At 52.4% G+C, this 20,551-nt stretch overlaps 1 protein-coding gene and 4 long non-coding RNA genes across 22 annotated transcripts in view; 2 read left to right on the top strand and 3 right to left on the bottom strand.

Annotated features, from left to right (window-relative positions):
• Nucleotides 1-1,544: 1,544 nt before the first annotated feature.
• LOC128077406 (unconventional myosin-Vb-like) overlaps nt 1,545-20,551 on the top strand; it is a 35,665-nt gene continuing 16,658 nt past the window's right edge. The window contains exons 1-5 of one of the 2 annotated variants that reach the window (XM_052676532.1): nt 1,545-1,659; nt 3,661-3,790; nt 6,128-6,225; nt 11,870-11,950; nt 15,712-15,829. In XM_052676532.1, the coding sequence (XP_052532492.1) occupies nt 1,550-1,659; nt 3,661-3,790; nt 6,128-6,225; nt 11,870-11,950; nt 15,712-15,829 (537 nt within the window). In that variant the 5' untranslated portion in view covers nt 1,545-1,549. Of the gene's footprint in view, nt 1,660-3,660; nt 3,791-6,127; nt 6,226-11,869; nt 11,957-15,711; nt 15,830-20,551 lie in introns of both variants that reach the window. The other variant, XM_052676531.1, reaches the window with a different exon arrangement.
• LOC128077408 (uncharacterized) lies at nt 1,663-2,890 on the top strand. Of its 4 annotated transcripts, XR_008204974.1 has the most exons (4): nt 1,666-1,781; nt 1,978-2,067; nt 2,326-2,524; nt 2,557-2,890. It is a non-coding gene; the product is annotated as an uncharacterized LOC128077408 (long non-coding RNA). The 4 variants fall into 4 exon arrangements; XR_008204972.1 differs by lacking the exon at nt 2,557-2,890 and having other exon boundaries at nt 1,663-1,748; nt 2,026-2,067; nt 2,326-2,547; XR_008204973.1 differs by lacking the exon at nt 2,557-2,890 and having other exon boundaries at nt 1,978-2,026; nt 2,326-2,547.
• LOC128077407 (uncharacterized) lies at nt 4,832-6,059 on the bottom strand. Of its 11 annotated transcripts, XR_008204967.1 has the most exons (8): nt 6,001-6,059; nt 5,861-5,944; nt 5,749-5,804; nt 5,539-5,594; nt 5,217-5,286; nt 5,105-5,174; nt 4,951-5,034; nt 4,838-4,894 (listed from the first exon to the last, which is right to left on the bottom strand). It is a non-coding gene; the product is annotated as an uncharacterized LOC128077407 (long non-coding RNA). The 11 variants fall into 11 exon arrangements; XR_008204970.1 differs by lacking the exon at nt 5,539-5,594 and having other exon boundaries at nt 4,832-4,894; nt 4,993-5,076; nt 5,119-5,146; nt 5,217-5,300; nt 5,721-5,804; XR_008204966.1 differs by lacking the exon at nt 5,539-5,594 and adding an exon at nt 5,609-5,636 and having other exon boundaries at nt 5,105-5,300; nt 5,707-5,804.
• LOC128077412 (uncharacterized) lies at nt 11,914-14,685 on the bottom strand. 3 transcript variants are annotated; one of them, XR_008204990.1, is made up of 4 exons: nt 14,619-14,685; nt 14,276-14,307; nt 12,091-12,120; nt 11,914-11,985 (listed from the first exon to the last, which is right to left on the bottom strand). It is a non-coding gene; the product is annotated as an uncharacterized LOC128077412 (long non-coding RNA). The 3 variants fall into 3 exon arrangements; XR_008204989.1 differs by lacking the exon at nt 11,914-11,985 and having other exon boundaries at nt 12,037-12,120; XR_008204988.1 differs by lacking the exons at nt 11,914-11,985; nt 12,091-12,120 and adding an exon at nt 13,888-13,955.
• On the bottom strand, nt 15,769-20,524 carry LOC128077411 (uncharacterized). Of its 2 annotated transcripts, none has more exons than XR_008204987.1 (3): nt 20,437-20,524; nt 18,731-18,809; nt 15,769-15,876 (listed from the first exon to the last, which is right to left on the bottom strand). It is a non-coding gene; the product is annotated as an uncharacterized LOC128077411 (long non-coding RNA). The 2 variants fall into 2 exon arrangements; XR_008204986.1 differs by lacking the exon at nt 18,731-18,809 and adding an exon at nt 18,137-18,215.

Here is a 20,551-nt window from a genome sequence, read left to right as displayed (position 1 = left end):
CATAGGACCCCATAAAACCCCATAGGACCCCATAGGACCCCATAGGACCCCATAGGACCCCATAAGACCCCATAAATTCCCCATAGGACCCCATAAATCCCCCATAAGACCCGATAAGTCCCCATAGGATCCCATAAGACCCCATAGCACCCCATAGGACCCTATAAAGCCCCATAAGGACCCCATAAGTCCCCATAGAACCCCATAGGACCCCATAGGACCCCATAGGACCCCATAAGACCCCATAAGACCCCATAGGACCCCATAAGACCCCGTAAGACCCCATAAGACGCCATAGGACCCCATAGGACCCCATAAGATACCATAAGACCCCATAAATCCCCCATAGCACCCCATAAGACCCCATAGGACCCCCTAAGACCCCATAAATCCCCCATAGGACCCCATAAGACCCCATAGGACCCCATAGGACCCCATAGAACCCCATAAGACTTTATAGGACCCCATAGGACCCCATAAGACCCCATAAGACCCCATAGGACCCCATAAGACCCCATAGGACTCCATAGGACCCCATAAGACCCCATAAGACCTTAAAACCCCATAAGACCCCATAGGACCCCATAGGACCCCATAAGACCCCATAGGACCCCATAGGACCCCATAGCACCCCATAGGACCCCATAAGACCCCATAAGACCCCATAGGACCCCATAGGAGCCCATGGGACCCCATAGAACCCCATAGAACCCCATAAGACCCCATAGGACCCCATAGGACCCCATAGGACCCCATAGGACCCCATGAGACCCCATAGGACCCCATAGGACCCCATAGGCCCCCCATAGCACCCCATAGCACCCCATAGGACCCCGTAAGACCCCATAGGACCCCATAGGACCCCATAGGACCCCATAAGACCCCGTAGGACCCCATAGGACCCCATAGGACCCCATAAATCCCCTCTAGGACCCCATAGGACCCCATAAGACCCCATAGGACCCCATAGGACCCCATAGGACCCCATAAGACCCCATAGGACCCCATAGGACCCCATAGGACCCCATAGGACCCTATGAGACCCCATAAGTCCCCATAGGACCCCATAGGACCCCATAAGACCCCATAAATCCCCCATAGGACCCCATAAATCCCCCATAAGACCCCATAGGACCCCACAGGACCCCATAAGACCCCATAGGACTCCGTAGGACCCCATAAGACCCCATAGGACCCCATAGGACCCCATAGGACCCCATAAGACCCTATGAGACCCCATAAGACCCCACAGGACCCCATAGGACCCCATAGGACTCCATAAGACCCCATAGGACCCCATAGGACCCCATAGGACCCCATAGGACCCCATAAGACCCCATAAGACCCCATAGGACCCCATAGGACCCCATAGGACCCCATAAGACCCCATAGGACCCCGTAAGACCCCATAAAACCCCATAGGACCCCATAGCACCCCATAAGACCCCATAGGACCCCATAGGACCCCATAAGACCCCATAGGACCCCATAAGACCCCATAAAATCCCCATAGGACCCCATAGGACCCCATAGGACCCCATAGGACCCCATGGCACCCCATAAATCCCCCATAGGTGCAATACAGCAGCTGGGGCTTCGTGGAGAAGAACCGCGACCACCGTTTATGAGGAGCTGCTGGACGTCGTCAGGGCCAGCGGGGTGAGCGCGATTAGGGCCGTTATTAGCGTTATTAGCGGGCTATTAGGGCTAATAGGGCCGCTATTAGGGCTAATAGGGCTGTTATTAGGGTAATAGGGCTGGTATTAGGGGTATTAGGGCCGGTATTAGGGATTGTGAGGGGTAATAGGGCAGTTATTAGGGGGATTAGGGCGGTATTAGCGTTATTAGCCCGCTATTAGGGCTAATAGGGCCGGTATTAGGGGATTATTAGGGGTTTGGAGGGAGTTATTGGGGTTATTAGGGGATTATTAGGGGTTTTGGGGTGGATATTAGGGATTATTAGGGGTATTAGGGCAGTTATTAGCGTTATTAGCCCGTTACTAGGGCTAATAGGGCCGGTATTAGGGTAATAGGGCCATTATTAGGGCTAATAGGGCCAGTATTAGGGTAATAGGGCTGGTATTAGGGGTATTAGGGCCGGTATTAGGGGATTATGAGGGGTAATAGGGCAGTTATTGGGGGATTAGGGCCGTTATTAGCGTTATTAGCTGGCTATTAGGGCTAATTGGGCCGCTATTAGGGCTAATAGGGCTGCTATTAGGGGATTATTAGGGGTTTGGAGGGAGTTATTGGGGTTATTAGGGGATTATTAGGGGTTTTGGGGTGGATATTAGGGATTATTAGGGGTATTAGGGCCGGTATTAGGGTAATAGGGCCGGTATTAGGGCTAATAGGGCCTGTATTAGGGTAATAGGGCTGGTATTAGGGCTAATATGGTTGCTAATAGGGGTATTAGGGCTGTTATTAGCATTATTAGCCCGGTATTAGGGCTAATAGGGCCGCTATTAGGGCTAATAGGGCTGTTATTAGGGTAATAGGGCTGTTATTAGGGGTATTAGGGCCGGTATTAGGGGATTATGAGGGGTTTTGGGGGAGTTATTAGCATTATTAGCCCGTTATTAGGGGTAATAGGGCTGTTATTAGCGTTATTAGCCTGTTACTAGGGCTAATAGGGCCGCTATTAGGGCTAACAGGGCTGTTATTAGGGCTAATAGGGCTGTTATTAGGGAATTACTAGGGGTTTGGGGGGAGTTATTAGGGTTATTAGGGGATTATTAGGGGTAATAGGGCATTTATTAGGAAGATTAGGGCCGTTATTAGCGTTATTAGCTGGTTATTAGGGCTAATAGGGCGATTATTAGGGCTAATAGGGAGCTTATTAGGGTTATTAATTGTTAACTAGTGCTAATAGGGCGGTTATTAGGGCTAATAGGGCGGTTATTAGGGCTAATACGGCGGATATTAGGGTTATTAATTGTTAATTAGTGCGGTTAAAAGAGCTAATAGGGCAGTTATAAGGGTTATTAGTTCTTAATTAGGGCTAATAGGGTGGTTATTAGGGGTATTAATTGTTTATTAGGGCTAATAGGGCGGTTATTAGGGTTATTAGTTATTAATTAGGGCTATTAGGGCTGTTATTAGAGCTAATAGGGCGCTTATTTGGGCTATTAATTGTTAATTAGGGCTAATAGGGCGGTTATTAGGCTAATTATTAGGCTAATTATTAGGCTATTTGAGCGCTAATTAGGCTAATTATTAGGCTACTTATTAGGCTACTTATTAGGGCACTCACTTATGTAATAGGTTAATTATTAGTGTGTTCATTAGGGCATTCATTAGGGCATTAATTAGGGCTATTAATTAGAGCACTTATTAGGGTATTTGTTAGGGTCTTTATTAGCTTATTAATTAGATTATTAAGCTAATTATTACCTAATTTGTCAGGCTGTTTCTTAAGCTAATTATTCGGGCATTAATTAGCTGATCAGCCTAATTATTAGCCTAAATATCAGGCTAATTATTAGGCTAATTATTAGGCTATTTGAGCGCTAATTAGGCTAATTATTAGGCTACTTATTAGGGTAATAGGGTAATTATTAGTGTGATCATTAGGGCCATTAATTAGGCCATTAATTAGGGCATTAATTAGGGCATTAATTAGGGCCGCCATTTTGTTTCCCCCCCCTCCCCCCCTTCCAGGACCCCACCATCGCCTCCCTCTTCCGGGTCGACGAATCGACCAATCAGACGCAGCCTTACAAAATCCGCTCCGCCCGCCCCGCCAATCAGAACGCCCGACAGGGAGAACCGCAAGACGGTGGGCCAGCAGGTAAAGGGGGAATGGGGGGCAATAAGGGGGAATGGGGGGCAGTTATGGGGTCTGGGGGGGCAGTTATGGGTCTGGGGGGGCAGTTATGGGGTCTGGGGGCAGTTATGGGGTCTGGGGGGGCAATAAGGGGGAATGGGGGCAGTTATGGGGTCTGGGGGGCAGTTATGGGGTCTGGGGGGGCAGTTATGGGGTCTGGGGGGCAGTTATGGGTCTGGGGGGCAGTTATGGGTGTGGGGGGGGAATAGGGGGCAATGGGGGCAGTTATGGGGTCTGGGGGGGGAATAGGGGGCAATGGGGGCAGTTATGGGTGTGGGGGGCAGTTATGGGTCTGGGGGCAGTTATGGGGTGTGGGGGGCAGTTATGGGGTCTGGGGGGGCAGTTATGGGGTGTGGGGGGGGAATAGGGGGCAATGGGGGCAGTTATGGGGTCTGGGGGGGCAGTTATGGGGTGTGGGGGGCAGTTATGGGGTGTGGGGGGCAGTTATGGGGTGTGGGGGGCAGTTATGGGGTCTGGGGGGGCAGTTATGGGGTCTGGGGGGGCAATAAGGGGGAATGGGGGGCAGTTATGGGGTCTGGGGGGGCAGTTATGGGGTCTGGGGGGGGAATAGGGGGCAATGGGGGCAGTTATGGGGTCTGGGGGCTGTTATGGGTCTGGGGGGGGAATAGGGGGCAATGGGGGCAGTTATGGGGTCTGGGGGGGCAGTTATGGGTCTGGGGGGCAGTTATGGGGTCTGGGGGGCAGTTATGGGGTTTGGGGGCAATTATGGGGTCTGGGGGGGCAGTTATGGGGTGTGGGGGGGCAGTTATGGGGTTTGGGGGCAGTTATGGGGTCTGGGGGGGCAGTTATGGGGTCTGGGGGGGGCAATAATGGGGAATGGGGGCAGTTATGGGGTCTGAGGGGCAGTTATGGGGTGTGGGGGGCAGTTATGGGGTCTGGGGGGGCAGTTATGGGGTCTGGGGGGGGGAATAGGGGGCAATGGGGGCAGTTATGGGGTCTGGGGGGGCAGTTATGGGGTCTGGGGGGGCAGTTATGGGGTTGGTCCTCCAACCTTGGTCCTCCAACGTCGGTCCTCCAACCTTGGTCCTCCAACCTTGGTCCTCCAACCTCAGTCCTCCAATGTTGGTCCTCCAATGTTGGTCCTCCAATGTTGGTCCTTCAACCTCAGTCCTCCAACGTTGGTCCTCCAATGTTGGTCCTCCAACCTCGGTCCTCCAACCTTGGTCCTCCAATGTTGGTCCTCCAACCTCGGTCCTCCAACGTTGGTCCTCCAATGTTGGTCCTCCAACCTCAGTCCTCCAACTTCAGTCCTCCAACCTTGGTCCTCCAACCTTGGTCCTCCAACCTCGGTCCTCCAACCTCAGTCCTCCAATGTTGGTCCTCCAACCTTGGTCCTCCAATGTTGGTCCTCCAATGTTGGTCCTCCAACCTTGGTCCTCCAACCTTGGTCCTCCAATGTTGGTCCTCCAACCTTGGTCCTCCAACCTCGGTCCTCCAACCTCGGTCCTCCAACCTCAGTCCTCCAATGTTGGTCCTCCAACCTCAGTCCTCCAACCTCGGTCCTCCAACCTCAGTCCTCCAACCTTGGTCCTCCAACCTCAGTCCTCCAATGTTGGTCCTCCAATGTTGGTCCTCCAATGTTGGTCCTCCAACCTCAGTCCTCCAACCTTGGTCCTCCAATGTTGGTCCTCCAATGTTGGTCCTCCAATGTTGGTCCTCCAACGTTGGTCCTCCAATGTCGGTCCTCCAACCTCAGTCCTCCAATGTTGGTCCTCCAATGTTGGTCCTCCAACCTCAGTCCTCCAACCTCAGTCCTCCAACCTTGGTCCTCCAACCTCGGTCCTCCAACCTCAGTCCTCCAATGTTGGTCCTCCAACCTCAGTCCTCCAATGTTGGTCCTCCAACCTTGGTCCTCCAACCTCGGTCCTCCAACGTTGGTCCTCCAATGTTGGTCCTCCAACCTTGGTCCTCCAACGTTGGTCCTCCAACATTGGTCCTCCAACCTTGGTCCTCCAACCTCAGTCCTCCAATGTTGGTCCTCCAACCTTGGTCCTCCAATGTTGGTCCTCCAACCTTGGTCCTCCAACGTTGGTCCTCCAACCTTGGTCCTCCAATGTTGGTCCTCCAACCTCGGTCCTCCAATGTTGGTCCTCCAACCTTGGTCCTCCAATATTGGTCCTCCAACCTTGGTCCTCCAATGTTGGTCCTCCAACCTCAGTCCTCCAACCTCAGTCCTCCAACCTCGGTCCTCCAACCTCAGTCCTCCAACCTCAGTCCTCCAACGCTCTCCCTTGCCATCCCAGAATCCTTCAGTCCTTTATGGGGTTTTTCCCCTCGCAGTTTCGGGGTTCCCTGCGGCTGCTGATGGAAACCCTGAACTCCACCACGCCGCACTACGTGCGCTGCCTCAAACCCAACGAGCAGCGCCAGCCCTTCCGGTAATGGGGCCTATGGGGTCTTATGGGGTCTTATGGGGTCCTATGGGGTCTTATGGGGTCCTATGGGGTCCTATGGGGTCCTATGGGGTCCTATGGGGTCTTATGGGGTCCTATGGGGTCCTATGGGGTCCTATGGGGTCTTATGGGGTCCTATGGGGTCCTATGGGGTCCTATGGGGTCTTATGGGTTCCTATGGGGTCCTATAGGGTCTTATGGGGTCCTATGGGGTCTTATGGGGTCCTATGGGGGCCTATGGTTTCTAATGGGCTTCAATGGGGTCTTATGGGGTCCTATGGGGTCCTATGGGGTCCTATGGGGTCCTATGAGGTCTTATGGGGTCTTATGGGGTCCTGTGGGGTCCTATGGGGTTTTATGGGGTCCTATGGGGTCCTATGGGCTCCTATGGGGTCCTATGGGGTCTTATGGGGTCCTATGGGGTCCTATGGGGTCTTATGGGGTCCTATGGGGTCCTATGGGGTCCTATGGGGTCCTATGAGGTCCTACTGGGTTCCTATGGGGTTTTATGGGGTCCTATGGGGTCTTATCGGGTCCTATGGGGTCCTATGGGGTCTTATGGGGTCTTATGGGGTCCTATGGGGTCCTATGGGGTCCTATGGGGTCCTATGGGGTCTTATGGGTTCCTATGGGGTCCTATGGGGTCTTATGGGGTCCTATGGGGTCTTATGAGGTCCTATGGGGTCCTATGGGGTCTTATGGGGTCCTATGGGGGCCTATGGTTTCTAATGGGCTTCAATGGGGTCTTATGGGGTCCTATGGGGTCCTATGGGGTCCTATGGGGTCCTATGAGGTCTTATGGGGTCTTATGGGGTCCTGTGGGGTCCTATGGGGTTTTATGGGGTCCTATGGGGTCCTATGGGCTCCTATGGGGTCCTATGGGGTCTTATGGGGTCCTATGGGGTCCTATGGGGTCTTATGGGGTCCTATGGGGTCCTATGGGGTCCTATGGGGTCTTATCGGGTCCTATGGGGTCCTATGGGGTCCTATGGGGTCTTATGGGGTCTTATGGGGTCCTATGGGGTCCTATGGGTTCCTATGGGGTCTTTATGGGGTCCTATGGGGTCCTATTGGGTCCTATGGGGTCCAATGGGCTTCTATGGGGTCTTTATGGGGTCCTATGGGGGCCTATGGTTTCTAATGGGCTTCAATGGGGTCTTATGGGGTCTTATGGGGTCCTGTTGGGTTTTATGGGGTCCTATGGGCTTCTATGGGGTCCTATGGGGTCCTTACAGGGTCCTATGGGGGTCTATGGGTTCCAATGGCGTCTTATGGGTTCCTATGGGGTCCTATGGGGGCCTATGGGGTCTCATGGGGTCCTATGGGGTCTTATGGGGTCCTATGGGGTTTCTATTGATTCCTATGGGGTCTTATGGGGTCCTATGGGGTCCTATGGTTTCTTATGGGGTCCTATGGGGTTTTATGGCGTCCTATGGGGTGTTATAGGCTCCTATGCAGTCTTTATGGGCTCCTATGGGGTCCTGTGGTTTCTAATGGCCTTCCATGGGGTCCTATGGGGTCCTATGGGGTCTTATGGGGTCCTATGGGGTCCTATGGGGGCCTATGGGGTCCTATGGGGTCTTATGGTGTCCTATGGGGTCTTATGGGGTCCTATGGGGTCCTATGGGGTCCTATGGGGTCTTATGGGGTCCTATGGGGTCCTATGGGGTCCTATGGGCTTCTATGGGCTCCTATGGGGTCCTATGGGGTCTTATGGGGTCCTATGGGGTCCTATGGGCTTCTATGGGGTCCTATAGGCTCCTATGGTTTCTAAAGGGCTTCAATGGGGTCTTATGGGGTCCTATGGGGTCTTATGGGGTCCTATGGGGTCCTATGGGGTCCTATGGGGTCTTATGGGGTCCTATGGGGTCCTATGGGATCCTATGGGGTCTTACGGGGTCCTATGGGGTCCTATGGGGTCCTATGGGGTCCTATGGGGTTTTATGGGGTCCTATGGGGGCCTATGGGGCCTTATGGGGTCTTATGGGGTCTTATGAGGTCCTATGGGGTCCTATGGGTTCCTGTGGGGTCCTATGGGGTCTTATGGGGTCCTGTGGGGTCCTATGGGGTCCTATGGGGTCCAATGGGGTCCTATGGGGTCCTATGGGGTCCTATGGGCTTCTATGGGCTCCTATAGGGTCCTATGGTTTCTAAAGGGCTTCAATGGGGTCTTATGGGGTCCTATGGAGTCCTGTGGGGTCTTTATGGGGTCCTATGGGGTCTTATGGGGTCCTATGGGGTCTTATGGGGTCCTATGGGGTCCTATTGGGTCCTATGGGGTCCAGTCGGCTTCTATGGGGTCCTTATGGGGTCCTATGGGGGCCTATGGTTTCTAATGGGCTTCAACGGGGTGTTATGGGGTCTTATGGGGTCCTATGGGGTCCTATGGGGTCCAATGGGGTCTTATGGGGTCCTATGGGGTCCTATGGGGTCCTATGAGGTCCTACTGGGTTCCTATGGGGTTTTATGGGGTCCTATGGGGTCCTATGGGTTCCTATGGGGTCCTATGGGGTCTTATGAGGTCCTTATGGGGTCCTATGGGGTCCCATGGGGTCTTATGGGGTCTTATGGGGTCCTATGGGGTCTTATGGGGTCTTATGGGGTCTTATGGGGTTCTATGGGGTCTTATGGGGTCCTATGGGGTCCTATGGGGTCTTATGGGTTCCTATGGGGTCCTATGGGCTCTTATGGGGTCCTATGGGGTCCTATGGGTTCCTATGGGTCCCTATGGGGTCCTATGGGGTTTTATGGGGTCTTATGGGGTCCTATGGGGTCCTATGGGGCCCTATGGGGCCCTATGAAGTCCTATGCAGTCTTTATGGGGTCCTATTGGGTTTTATGTGGTCCAATTGGCTTCTATGGGGTCCTATGGCTTCTTATAGGGTCTAATGGGGTCCTATGGGGTCCTATGGGGTCTTATGGGGTTTTATGGGGTCTTATGGGGTCTTATGAGGTCCTATGGGGTTCTATGGGGTCCTATGCGGTCTTTATGGGGTCCTATTGGATTTTATGGGGTCTTATGGGTTCCTGTGGGGTCCTATGGGGTCCTATGGGGTCTTATGGGTTCCTATGGGGTCCTATGGGGTTTTATGGGGTCCTATGGGGTGCTATAGGACTCTATGGAGTCCTTATGGGGCTCTATGGGGTCCTATGGTTCCTATGGGGTCTTATGGGGTCTTATAGGGTCCTATGGGGTCCTATGGGGTCTTATGGGGTCCTATGGGGTCCTATTGGGTCCTATGGGGTCTTATGGGGTCCTATGGGGTCCTATGGGATTCTACGGGGTCTTATGGGGTCCTATTGGGTCTTATGGGGTCTTATGGGGTCCTATGGGGTCCTATGGGGTCCTATGGGGTCCTATGGGGTCTTATGGGGTCCTATGGGGTCCTATGGGCTTCTATGGGCTCCTAAAGGGTCCTATGGTTTCTAAAGGGCTTGAATGGGTTCTTATGGGGTCCTATGGGGTCTTTATGGGGTCCTATGGGGTCTTATGGGTTCCTATGGGGTCCTATGGGGTCCTATGGGGTCCAATGGGCTTCTATGGGGTCCTTATGGGGTCCTATGGGGTCCTATGGGGTCTTATGGGGTCTCATGGGTTCCTATGGGGTCCTATGGGGTCTTATGGGGTCCTATGGAGTCCTATGGGGTCTTATGGGGTCCTATGGGGTTCTACGGGGTCCTATGGGGTCCTTATGGGTTCCTATGGGGTCCTATGGGGTCCAGTGGGCTTCTATGGGGTCCTTATGGGGTCCTATGGGGTCCTATGGGGTCCTATGGGGTCTTATGGGGTCCTATGGGGTCCTATGGGGTCCTTATGGGGTCCTATGGGGTCCTATGGGGTCTTATGGGGTCTTATGGGGTCTTATGGGGTCCTATGGGGTCCTATGGGGTCCTATGGGGTCTTATGGGGTCCTATGGGGTCCTATGGGGGCCTATGGGGCCTTATGGGGTCTTATGGGGTCTTATGAGGTCCTATGGGTTCCTGTGGGGTCCTATGGGGTCTTATGGGGTCCTGTGGGGTCCTATGGGGTCCTATGGGGTCCAATGGGGTCCTATGGGGTCCTATGGGGTCCTATGGGCTTCTATGGGCTCCTATAGGGTCCTATGGTTTCTAAAGGGCTTCAATGGGGTCTTATGGGGTCCTATGGAGTCCTATGGGGTCTTTATGGGGTCCTATGGGGTCTTATGGGTTCCTATGGGGTCCTATGGGGTCCTATGGGGTCCTGTTGGGTCCTATGGGGTCCAATGGGCTTCTATGGGGTCCTTATGGGGTCCTATGGGGGTCTATGGTTTCTAATGGGCTTCAATGGGGTCTTATGGGGTCTTATGGGGTCCTATGGGGTCTTATGGGGTCCTATGGGGTCCTATGGGGTCTTATGGGGTCCTATGGGGTCCTATGGGGTCTTATGGGGTCCTATGGGGTCCTATGGGGTCCTATGGGGTCTTATGGGGTCCTATGGGGTCTTATGAGGTCCTATGGGGTCCTATGTGGTCCTATCGGGTCTTATGGGGTCTTATGGGGTCTTATGGGGTCTTATGGGGTCCTATGGGGTCTTATGGGGTCCTATGGGGTCCAATGGGGTCCTATGGGGTCCTATGGGGTCCTATGGGCTTCTATGGGCTCCTATAGGGTCCTATGGTTTCTAAAGGGCTTCAATGGGGTCTTATGGGGTCCTATGGAGTCCTATGGGGTCTTTATGGGGTCCTATGGGGTCTTATGGGTTCCTATGGGGTCCTATGGGGTCCAATGGGCTTCTATGGGGTCCTTATGGGGTCCTATGGGGGTCTATGGTTTCTAATGGGCTTCAATGGGGTCTTATGGGGTCTTATGGGGTCCTGTTGGGTTTTATGGGGTCCTATGGGCTTCTATGGGGTCCTATGGGGTCCTTACAGGGTCCTATGGGGGTCTATGGGTTCCAATGGCGTCTTATGGGTTCCTATGGGGTCCTATGGGCTCTTATGGGGTCCTATGGGGTCCTATGGGTTCCTATGGGGTCCTATGGGGTCTTATGAGGTCCTTATGGGGTCCTATGGGGTCCTATGGGGTCTTATGGGGTCTTATGGGGTCCTATGGGGTCTTATGGGGTCCTATGGGGTCTTATGGGGTCCTATGGGGTCCTATGGGGTCCAATGGGGGCTTATGGGGTCCTATAGGGTCCTATGGGGGTCCTATGGGGTCTTATGGGGTCTTATGGGGTCCTATGGGGTCCTATGGGGTCCTATGGGGTCTTATGGGGTCTTATGGGGTCTTATGGGGTCCTATGGGGTTTTATGGGGTCCTATGGGGTCTTATGGGGTCCTATGGGGTCCTATGGGGTCTTATGGGGTCTTATGGGGTCTTATGGGGTCCTGTTGGGTTTTATGGGGTCCTATGGGTTCCTATGGGGTCCTATGGGGTCTTATGGGGTCTTATGGGGTTTTATGGGGTCCTATGGGGTCCTATGGGTTCCTATGGGGTCCTATGGGGTCTTATGAGGTCCTTATGGGGTCCTATGGGGTCCTATGGGGTCTTATAGGGTCCTATGGGGTCTTATGGGGTCTGTGGGGTCTTATGGGGTCCTATGGGGCCCAATAGGATTTTTACCCCCTTCCAGGACCTTGCAGGTCCTCCAACTTCGGGTCCTTTCAGGTTCGACCCCAAAAGGGCCGTGCAGCAACTGAGGGCCTGTGGGGTTTTGGAGACGGTTCGCATCAGCGCTGCGGGGTTTCCAACCAGGTAGGAATTTTCCTTTACCCTTCCAGGACCTTTCTGACCCCATTCTTTCCCCTTCCAGGACCTTTCTGAGCCTCTTGCCACCCCATTTTTCCCCTTCCAGGACCTTTCTGACCCCATCTTTCCCCTTCCAGGACCTTTCCACCCCATCTTTCCCCTTCCAGGACCTTTCTGAGCCTCTTTCCACCCCATCTTTCCCCTTCCAGGACCTTTCTGACCCCATTTTTCCCCTTCCAGGACCTTTCTGAGCCTCTTTCCACCCCATCTTTCCCCTTCCAGGACCTTTCTGACCCCATCTTTCCCCTTCCAGGACCTTTTTGAGCCTCTTTCCACCCCATTTTCCCCTTCCAGGACCGTTCTGACCCCATCTTTCCCCTTCCAGGACCTTTCTGAGCCTCTTTCCACCCCATTTTTCCCCTTCCAGGACCTTTCTGACCCCATTTTCCCCTTCCAGGACCTTTCTGACCCCATCTTTTCCCTTCCAGGACCTTTCTGAGCCTCTTTCCACCCCATTTTCCCCCTTCCAGGACCTTTCTGACCCCATTTTACCCCTTCCAGGACCTTTCTGAGCCTCTTTCCACCCCATCTTCCCCCTTCCAGGACCTTTCAGACCCCATCTTTCCCCTTCCAGGACCTTTCTGAGCCTCTTTCCACCCCATTTTTCCCCTTCCAGGACCTTTCTGACCCCATTTTCCCCTTCCAGGACCTTTCTGAGCCTCTTTCCACCCCATCTTTCCCCTTCCAGGACCTTTCTGACCCCATTTTCCCCTTCCAGGTCCTTTCCACCCCATTTTTCCCCTTCCAGGACCTTTCTGACCCCATTTTCCCCTTCCAGGACCTTTCTGAGCCTCTTTCCACCCCATCTTTCCCCTTCCAGGACCTTTCTGACCCGATTTTTCCCCTTCCAGGACCTTTCTGAGCCTCTTTCCACCCCATTTTTCCCCTTCCAGGACCTTTCTGACCCCATCTTTCCCCTTCCAGGACCTTTCTGACCCCATTTTTCCCCTTCCAGGACCTTTCTGAGCCTCTTTCCACCCCATTTTTCCCCTTCCAGGACCTTTCTGAGCCCATCTTTCCCCTTCCAGGACCTTTCTGAGCCTCTTTCTACCCCATTTTTCCCCTTCCAGGACCTTTCTGACCCCATCTTTCCCCTTCCAGGACCTTTCTGAGCCTCTTTCCACCCCATTTTTCCCCTTCCAGGACCTTTCTGACCCCATTTTTCCCCTTCCAGGACCTTTCTGAGCCTCTTTTCACCCCATTTTTCCCCTTCCAGGACATTTCAGACCCCATCTTTCCCCTTCCAGGACCTTTCTGACCCCATCTTTCCCCTTCCAGGACCTTTCTGAGCTTCTATCCACCCCATCTTTCCCCTTCCAGGACCTTTCAGACCCCATCTTTCCCCTTCCAGGACCTTTCTGAGCCTCTTTCCACCCCATTTTTCCCCTTCCAGGACCTTTCTGACCCCATTTTCCCCTTCCAGGACCTTTCTGACCCCATTTCCCCCCTTCCAGGACCTTTCTGAGCCTCTTTCCACCCCATCTTTCCCCTTCCAGGACCTTTCTGACCCCATTTTCCCCCTTCCAGGACCTTTCTGAGCCTCTTTCCACCCCATTCTTTCCCCTTCCAGGACCTTTCTGACCCCATTTTTCCCCTTCCAGGACCTTTCTGACCCCATCTTTCCCCTTCCAGGACCTTTCTGAGCCTCTTTCCACCCCATCTTTCCCCTTCCAGGACCTTTCTGACCCCATTTTTCCCCTTCCAGGACCTTTCTGACCCCATCTTTCCCCTTCCAGGACCTTTCTGAGCCTCTTTCCACCCCATTTTTCCCCTTCCAGGACCTTTCTGACCCCATCTTTCCCCTTCCAGGACCTTTCTGAGCCTCTTTCCACCCCATTTTCCCCTTCCAGGACCTTTCTGACCCCATCTTTCCCCATCCAGGACCTTTCTGACCCCATCTTTCCCCTTCCAGGACCTTTCTGACCCCATTTTCCCCTTCCAGGACCTTTCTGAGCCTCTTTCCACCCCATCTTTCCCCTTCCAGGACCTTTCTGACCCCATTTTTCCCCTTCCAGGACCTTTCTGAGCCTCTTTCCACCCCATCTTTCCCCTTCCAGGACCTTTCTGACCCCATTTTTCCCCTTCCAGGACCTTTCTGAGCCTCTTTCCACCCCATTTTCCCCCTTCCAGGACCTTTCTGACCCCATTTTCCCCTTCCAGGACCTTTCTGACCCCATTTTCCCCTTCCAGGTCCTTTCCATCCCATCTTTCCCCTTCCAGGACCTTTCTGAGCCTCTTTCCACCCCATTTTTCCCCTTCCAGGACCTTTCTGACCCCATTCTTTCCCCTTCCAGGACCTTTCTGAGCCTCTTTCCACCCCATTTTTCCCCTTCCAGGACCCTTCAGACCCCATTTTCCCCTTCCAGGACCTTTCTGACCCCATTTTTCCCCTTCCAGGACCTTTCTGACCCCATCTTTCCCCTTCCAGGACCTTTCTGAGCCTCTTTCCACCCCATTTTTCCCCTTCCAGGACCTTTCTGACCCCATTTTCCCCTTCCAGGACCTTTCTGACCCCATCTTTCCCCTTCCAGGACCTTTCTGAGCCTCTTTTCACCCCATTCTTTCCCCTTCCAGGACCTTTCTGACCCCATCTTTCCCCTTCCAGGACCTTTCTGACCCCATCTTTCCCCTTCCAGGACCTTTCCATGCCACTCTTTCCCCTTCCAGGACCTTTCTGACCCCATTTTTCCCCTTCCAGGACCTTTCTGACCCCATTTTTCCCCTTCCAGGACCTTTCTGAGCCTCTTTCCACCCCATTTTCCCCCTTCCAGGACCTTTCTGACCCCATTTTCCCCTTCCAGGACCTTTCTGACCCCATTTTCCCCTTCCAGGTCCTTTCCATCCCATCTTTCCCCTTCCAGGACCTTTCTGAGCCTCTTTCCACCCCATTTTTCCCCTTCCAGGACCTTTCTGACCCCATTCTTTCCCCTTCCAGGACCTTTCTGAGCCTCTTTCCACCCCATTTTTCCCCTTCCAGGACCCTTCAGACCCCATTTTCCCCTTCCAGGACCTTTCTGACCCCATTTTCCCCTTCCAGGACCTTTCTGACCCCATCTTTCCCCTTCCAGGACCTTTCTGACCCCATTTTTCCCCTTCCAGGACCTTTCTGAGCCTCTTTCCACCCCATCTTTCCCCTTCCAGGACCTTTCTGACCCCATTTTTCCCCTTCCAGGACCTTTCTGAGCCTCTTTCCACCCCATCTTTCCCCTTCCAGGACCTTTCTGACCCCATTTTTCCCCTTCCAGGACCTTTCTGAGCCTCTTTCCACCCCATCTTTCCCCTTCCAGGACCTTTCTGACCCCATTTTTCCCCTTCCAGGACCTTTCTGACCCTCTTTCCACCCCATCTTTCCCCTTCCAGGACCTTTCAGACCCCATCTTTCCCCTTCCAGGACCTTTCTGAGCCTCTTTCCACCCCATTTTTCCCCTTCCAGGACCTTTCTGACCCCATCTTTCCCCTTCCAGGACCTTTCTGACCCCATTTTCCCCTTCCAGGACCTTTCTGACCCCATCTTTCCCCTTCCAGGACCTTTCTGAGCCTCTTTCCACCCCATTTTCCCCTTCCAGGACCTTTCCATCCCCATTTATTCACCTTCCAGGACCTTTCTGACCCCATTTTTCCCCTTCCAGGACCTTTCTGACCCCATTTTCCCCTTCCAGGACCTTTCCATCCCCATTTATTCACCTTCCAGGACCTTTCTGTTCCAGATGCTCCTATCAGGACTTCCTGAATCGTTATCGAGTCTTAATTAAGAAGCGCGACCCCGTTAAGAAGGACCCCAAATTAATCTGCCAGGACCTGTTGCAGGACCTCATTAAGGTGAGTCGTTAGGCTCATTAGCGACCTGCCAGGACCTGTTGGAGGACCTCATTAGGCTCATTAATGACCTCATTGGAGGACCTCATTAAGCAGATTCATTAGGCTCATTAGCGACCTGCCAGGACCTATTGGAGGACCTCATTAAGGTGATTTATTAGGCTCATTAGCGACCTGCCAGGACCTATTGGATGACCTCATTGGAGGACCTCATTAAGGTGATTTATTAGGCTCATTAGCAACCTGCCAGGACCTGTTGGAGGACCTCATTAGGCTCATTAATAACCTCATTGGAGGACCTCATTAAACAGAGTCATTAGCGACCTGCCAGGACCTATTGGAGGACCTTATTGGAGGACCTCATTAAGCAGAGTCATTAGGCTCATTAGTGACCTGCCAGGACCTATTGGAGGACCTCATTAGGCTCATTAATGACCTCATTGGAGGACCTCATTAAGACGAGTCATTAGGCTCATTAGCGACCTACCAGGACCTATTGGAGGACCTCATTGGGGGACCTCATTAAACAGAGTCATTAGCGACCTGCCAGGACCTGTTGGAGGACCTAACTGGAGGACCTATTAGCCCCATTGGAGGACCTCATTAAGCAGAGTCATTAGGCTCATTAGTGACCTGCCAGGACCTATTGGAGGACCTCATTGGAGGACCTCATTAGCCCTATTGGAGGACCTCATTAAGCAGACTCATTAGGCTCATTAGCGACCTGCCAGGACCTATTGGAGGACCTCATTGGAGGACCTCATTAAGTGGAGTCATTAGCGACCTGCCAGGACCTATTGGAGGACCTCATTAGGCTCATTAATGACTTAATTGGAGGACCTCATTAAGAGGAGTCATTAGGCTCATTAGTGACCTGCCAGGACCTATTGGAGGACCTCATTAAGGTGATTTATTAGGCTCATTAGCGAGCTGCCAGGACCTGTTGGAGGACCTCATTAGGCTCATTAATGACCTCATTGGAGGACCTCATTAAGCAGAGTCATTAGGCTCATTAGCGACCTGCCAGGACCTATTGGAGGACCTCATTGGAGGACCTCATTAAGCAGAGTCATTAGGCTCATTAGCGACCTGCCAGGACCTATTGGAGGACCTCATTGGAGGACCTCATTAAGCAGAGTCATTAGGCTCATTAGCGACCTGCCAGGACCTATTGGAGGACCTCATTAGGCTCATTAATGACCTCATTGGAGGACCTCATTAAGCAGAGTCATTAGGCTCATTAGCGACCTGCCAGGACCTATTGGAGGCCCTCATTAAGGTGATTTATTAGGCTCATTAGCGACCTGCCAGGACCTATTGGAGGACCTCACTGGAGGACCTCATTAGCCCCATTGGAGGACCTCATTAAGCAGAGTCATTAGGCTCATTAGTGACCTGCCAGGACCTATTGGAGGACCTCATTGGAGGACCTCATTAAACAGAGTCATTAGCGACCTGCCAGGACCTATTGGAGGACCTCATTAGGCTCATTAATGACCTCATTGGAGGACCTCATTAAGAGGAGTCATTAGGCTCATTAGTGACCTGCCAGGACCTATTGGAGGACCTCATTAGGCTCATTAATGACCTAATTGGAGGACCTCATTAAGCAGAGTCATTAGGCTCATTAGTGACCTGCCAGGACTATTTGGAGGACCTCATTAAGGTGATTTATTAGGCTCATTAGCGACCTGCCAGGACCTATTGGAGGACCTCATTGGAGGACCTCATTAAGCAGAGTCATTAGGCTCATTAGTGAGCTGCCAGGACCTGTTGGAGGACCTCATTAGGCTCATTAATGACTTAATTGGAGGACCTCATTAAGCGGAGTCATTAGGCTCATTAGCGACCTGCCAGGACCTATTGGAGGACCTCATTGGAGGACCTCATTAAGCAGAGTCATTAGGCTCATTAGCGACCTGCCAGGACCTATTGGAGGACCTCATTGGAGGACCTCATTAAACAGAGTCATTAGCGACCTGCCAGGACCTATTGGAGGACCTCATTGGAGGACCTCATTAAGCGGAGTCATTAGGCTCATTAGCCACCTGCCAGGACCTATTGGAGGACCTCATTGGAGGACCTCATTAAGCAGAGTCATTAGGCTCATTAGTGACCTGCCAGGACCTATTGGAGGACCTCATTAGGCTCATTAATGACCTCATTGGAGGACCTCATTAAGCAGACTCATTAGGCTCATTAGCGACCTGCCAGGACCTATTGGAGGACCTCATTAGGCTCATTAATGACCTAATTGGAGGACCTCATTAAATGGAGTCATTAGTGACCTGCCAGGACCTATTGGAGGACCTCATTGGAGGACCTCATTAGCCCCATTGGAGGACCTCATTAAGCAGAGTCATTAGGCTCATTAGCGACCTGCCAGGACCTATTGGAGGACCTCATTGGAGGATCTCATTAAGCAGAGTCATTAGGCTCATTAGCGACCTGCCAGGACCTACTGGAGGACCTCATTAAGGTGATTTATTAGGCTCATTAGCGACCTGCCAGGACCTATTGGAGGACCTCATTGGAGGACCTCATTAAGCAGAGTCATTAGGCTCATTAGCGACCTGCCAGGACCTATTGGAGGACCTCATTGGAGGACCTCATTAAGCGGAGTCATTAGGCTCATTAGCCACCTGCCAGGACCTATTGGAGGACCTCATTGGAGGACCTCATTAAGCAGAGTCATTAGGCTCATTAGTGACCTGCCAGGACCTATTGGAGGACCTCATTAGGCTCATTAATGACCTCATTGGAGGACCTCATTAAGCAGACTCATTAGGCTCATTAGCGACCTGCCAGGACCTATTGGAGGACCTCATTAGGCTCATTAATGACCTAATTGGAGGACCTCATTAAATGGAGTCATTAGTGACCTGCCAGGACCTATTGGAGGACCTCATTGGAGGACCTCATTAGCCCCATTGGAGGACCTCATTAAGCAGAGTCATTAGGCTCATTAGCGACCTGCCAGGACCTATTGGAGGACCTCATTGGAGGATCTCATTAAGCAGAGTCATTAGGCTCATTAGCGACCTGCCAGGACCTACTGGAGGACCTCATTAAGGTGATTTATTAGGCTCATTAGCGACCTGCCAGGACCTATTGGAGGACCTCATTGGAGGACCTCATTAAGCAGAGTCATTAGTGACCTGCCAGGACCTATTGGAGGACCTCATTAGGCTCATTAATGACCTCATTGGAGGACCTCATTAAGCGGAGTCATTAGGCTCATTAGCCACCTGCCAGGACCTATTGGAGGACCTCATTGGAGGACCTCATTAAGCAGAGTCATTAGGCTCATTAGTGACCTGCCAGGACCTATTGGAGGACCTCATTAGGCTCATTAATGACCTCATTGGAGGACCTCATTAAGCAGACTCATTAGGCTCATTAGCGACCTGCCAGGACCTATTGGAGGACCTCATTAGGCTCATTAATGACCTAATTGGAGGACCTCATTAAATGGAGTCATTAGTGACCTGCCAGGACCTATTGGAGGACCTCATTGGAGGACCTCATTAGCCCCATTGGAGGACCTCATTAAGCAGAGTCATTAGGCTCATTAGCGACCTGCCAGGACCTATTGGAGGACCTCATTGGAGGATCTCATTAAGCAGAGTCATTAGGCTCATTAGCGACCTGCCAGGACCTACTGGAGGACCTCATTAAGGTGATTTATTAGGCTCATTAGCGACCTGCCAGGACCTATTGGAGGACCTCATTGGAGGACCTCATTAAGCAGAGTCATTAGTGACCTGCCAGGACCTATTGGAGGACCTCATTAGGCTCATTAATGACCTCATTGGAGGACCTCATTAAGCAGAGTCATTAGGCTCATTAGCGACCTGCCAGGACCTATTGGAGGACCTCATTGGAGGACCTCATTAAGCAGATTCATTAGGCTCATTAGTGAGCTGCCAGGACCTATTGGAGGACCTCACTGGAGGACCTCATTAGCCCCATTGGAGGACCTCATTAAGCAGAGTCATTAGGCTCATTAGCGACCTGCCAGGACCTATTGGAGGCCCTCATTAAGGTGATTTATTAGGCTCATTAGCGACCTGCCAGGACCTATTGGAGGACCTCACTGGATGACCTCATTAGCCCCATTGGAGGACCTCATTAAGCAGAGTCATTAGGCTCATTAGCGACCTGCCAGGACCTATTGGAGGACCTCATTGGAGGACCTCATTAAACAGAGTCATTAGCGACCTGCCAGGACCTATTGGAGGACCTCATTAGGCTCATTAATGACCTCATTGGAGGACCTCATTAAACAGAGTCATTAGCGACCTGCCAGGACCTATTGGAGGACCTCATTGGAGGACCTCATTAGCCCTATTGGAGGACCTCATTAAGCAGAGTCATTAGGCTCATTAGTGAGCTGCCAGGACCTGTTGGAGGACCTCATTAAGGTGATTTATTAGGCTCATTAGCGACCTGCCAGGACCTATTGGAGGACCTCACTGGAGGACCTCATTAGCCCCATTGGAGGACCTCATTAAGCAGACTCATTAGGCTCATTAGCGACCTGCCAGGACCTATTGGAGGACCTCATTGGAGGACCTCATTAAACAGAGTCATTAGTGACCTGCCAGGACCTGTTGGAGGACCTCATTGGAGGACCTCATTAAGAGGAGTCATTAGGCTCATTAGTGACCTGCCAGGACCTATTGGAGGACCTCATTGGAGGACCTCATTAAACAGAGTCATTAG

The sequence above is a fragment of the Tympanuchus pallidicinctus genome, unplaced genomic scaffold (assembly GCF_026119805.1).
Source record: "Tympanuchus pallidicinctus isolate F22 unplaced genomic scaffold, pur_lepc_1.0 scaffold150, whole genome shotgun sequence".
Lineage (NCBI taxonomy): Eukaryota > Metazoa > Chordata > Aves > Galliformes > Phasianidae > Tympanuchus > Tympanuchus pallidicinctus.
Note: the sequence above shows the minus strand (reverse complement) of the source record. Positions and strands in the feature narration are given on the sequence as shown.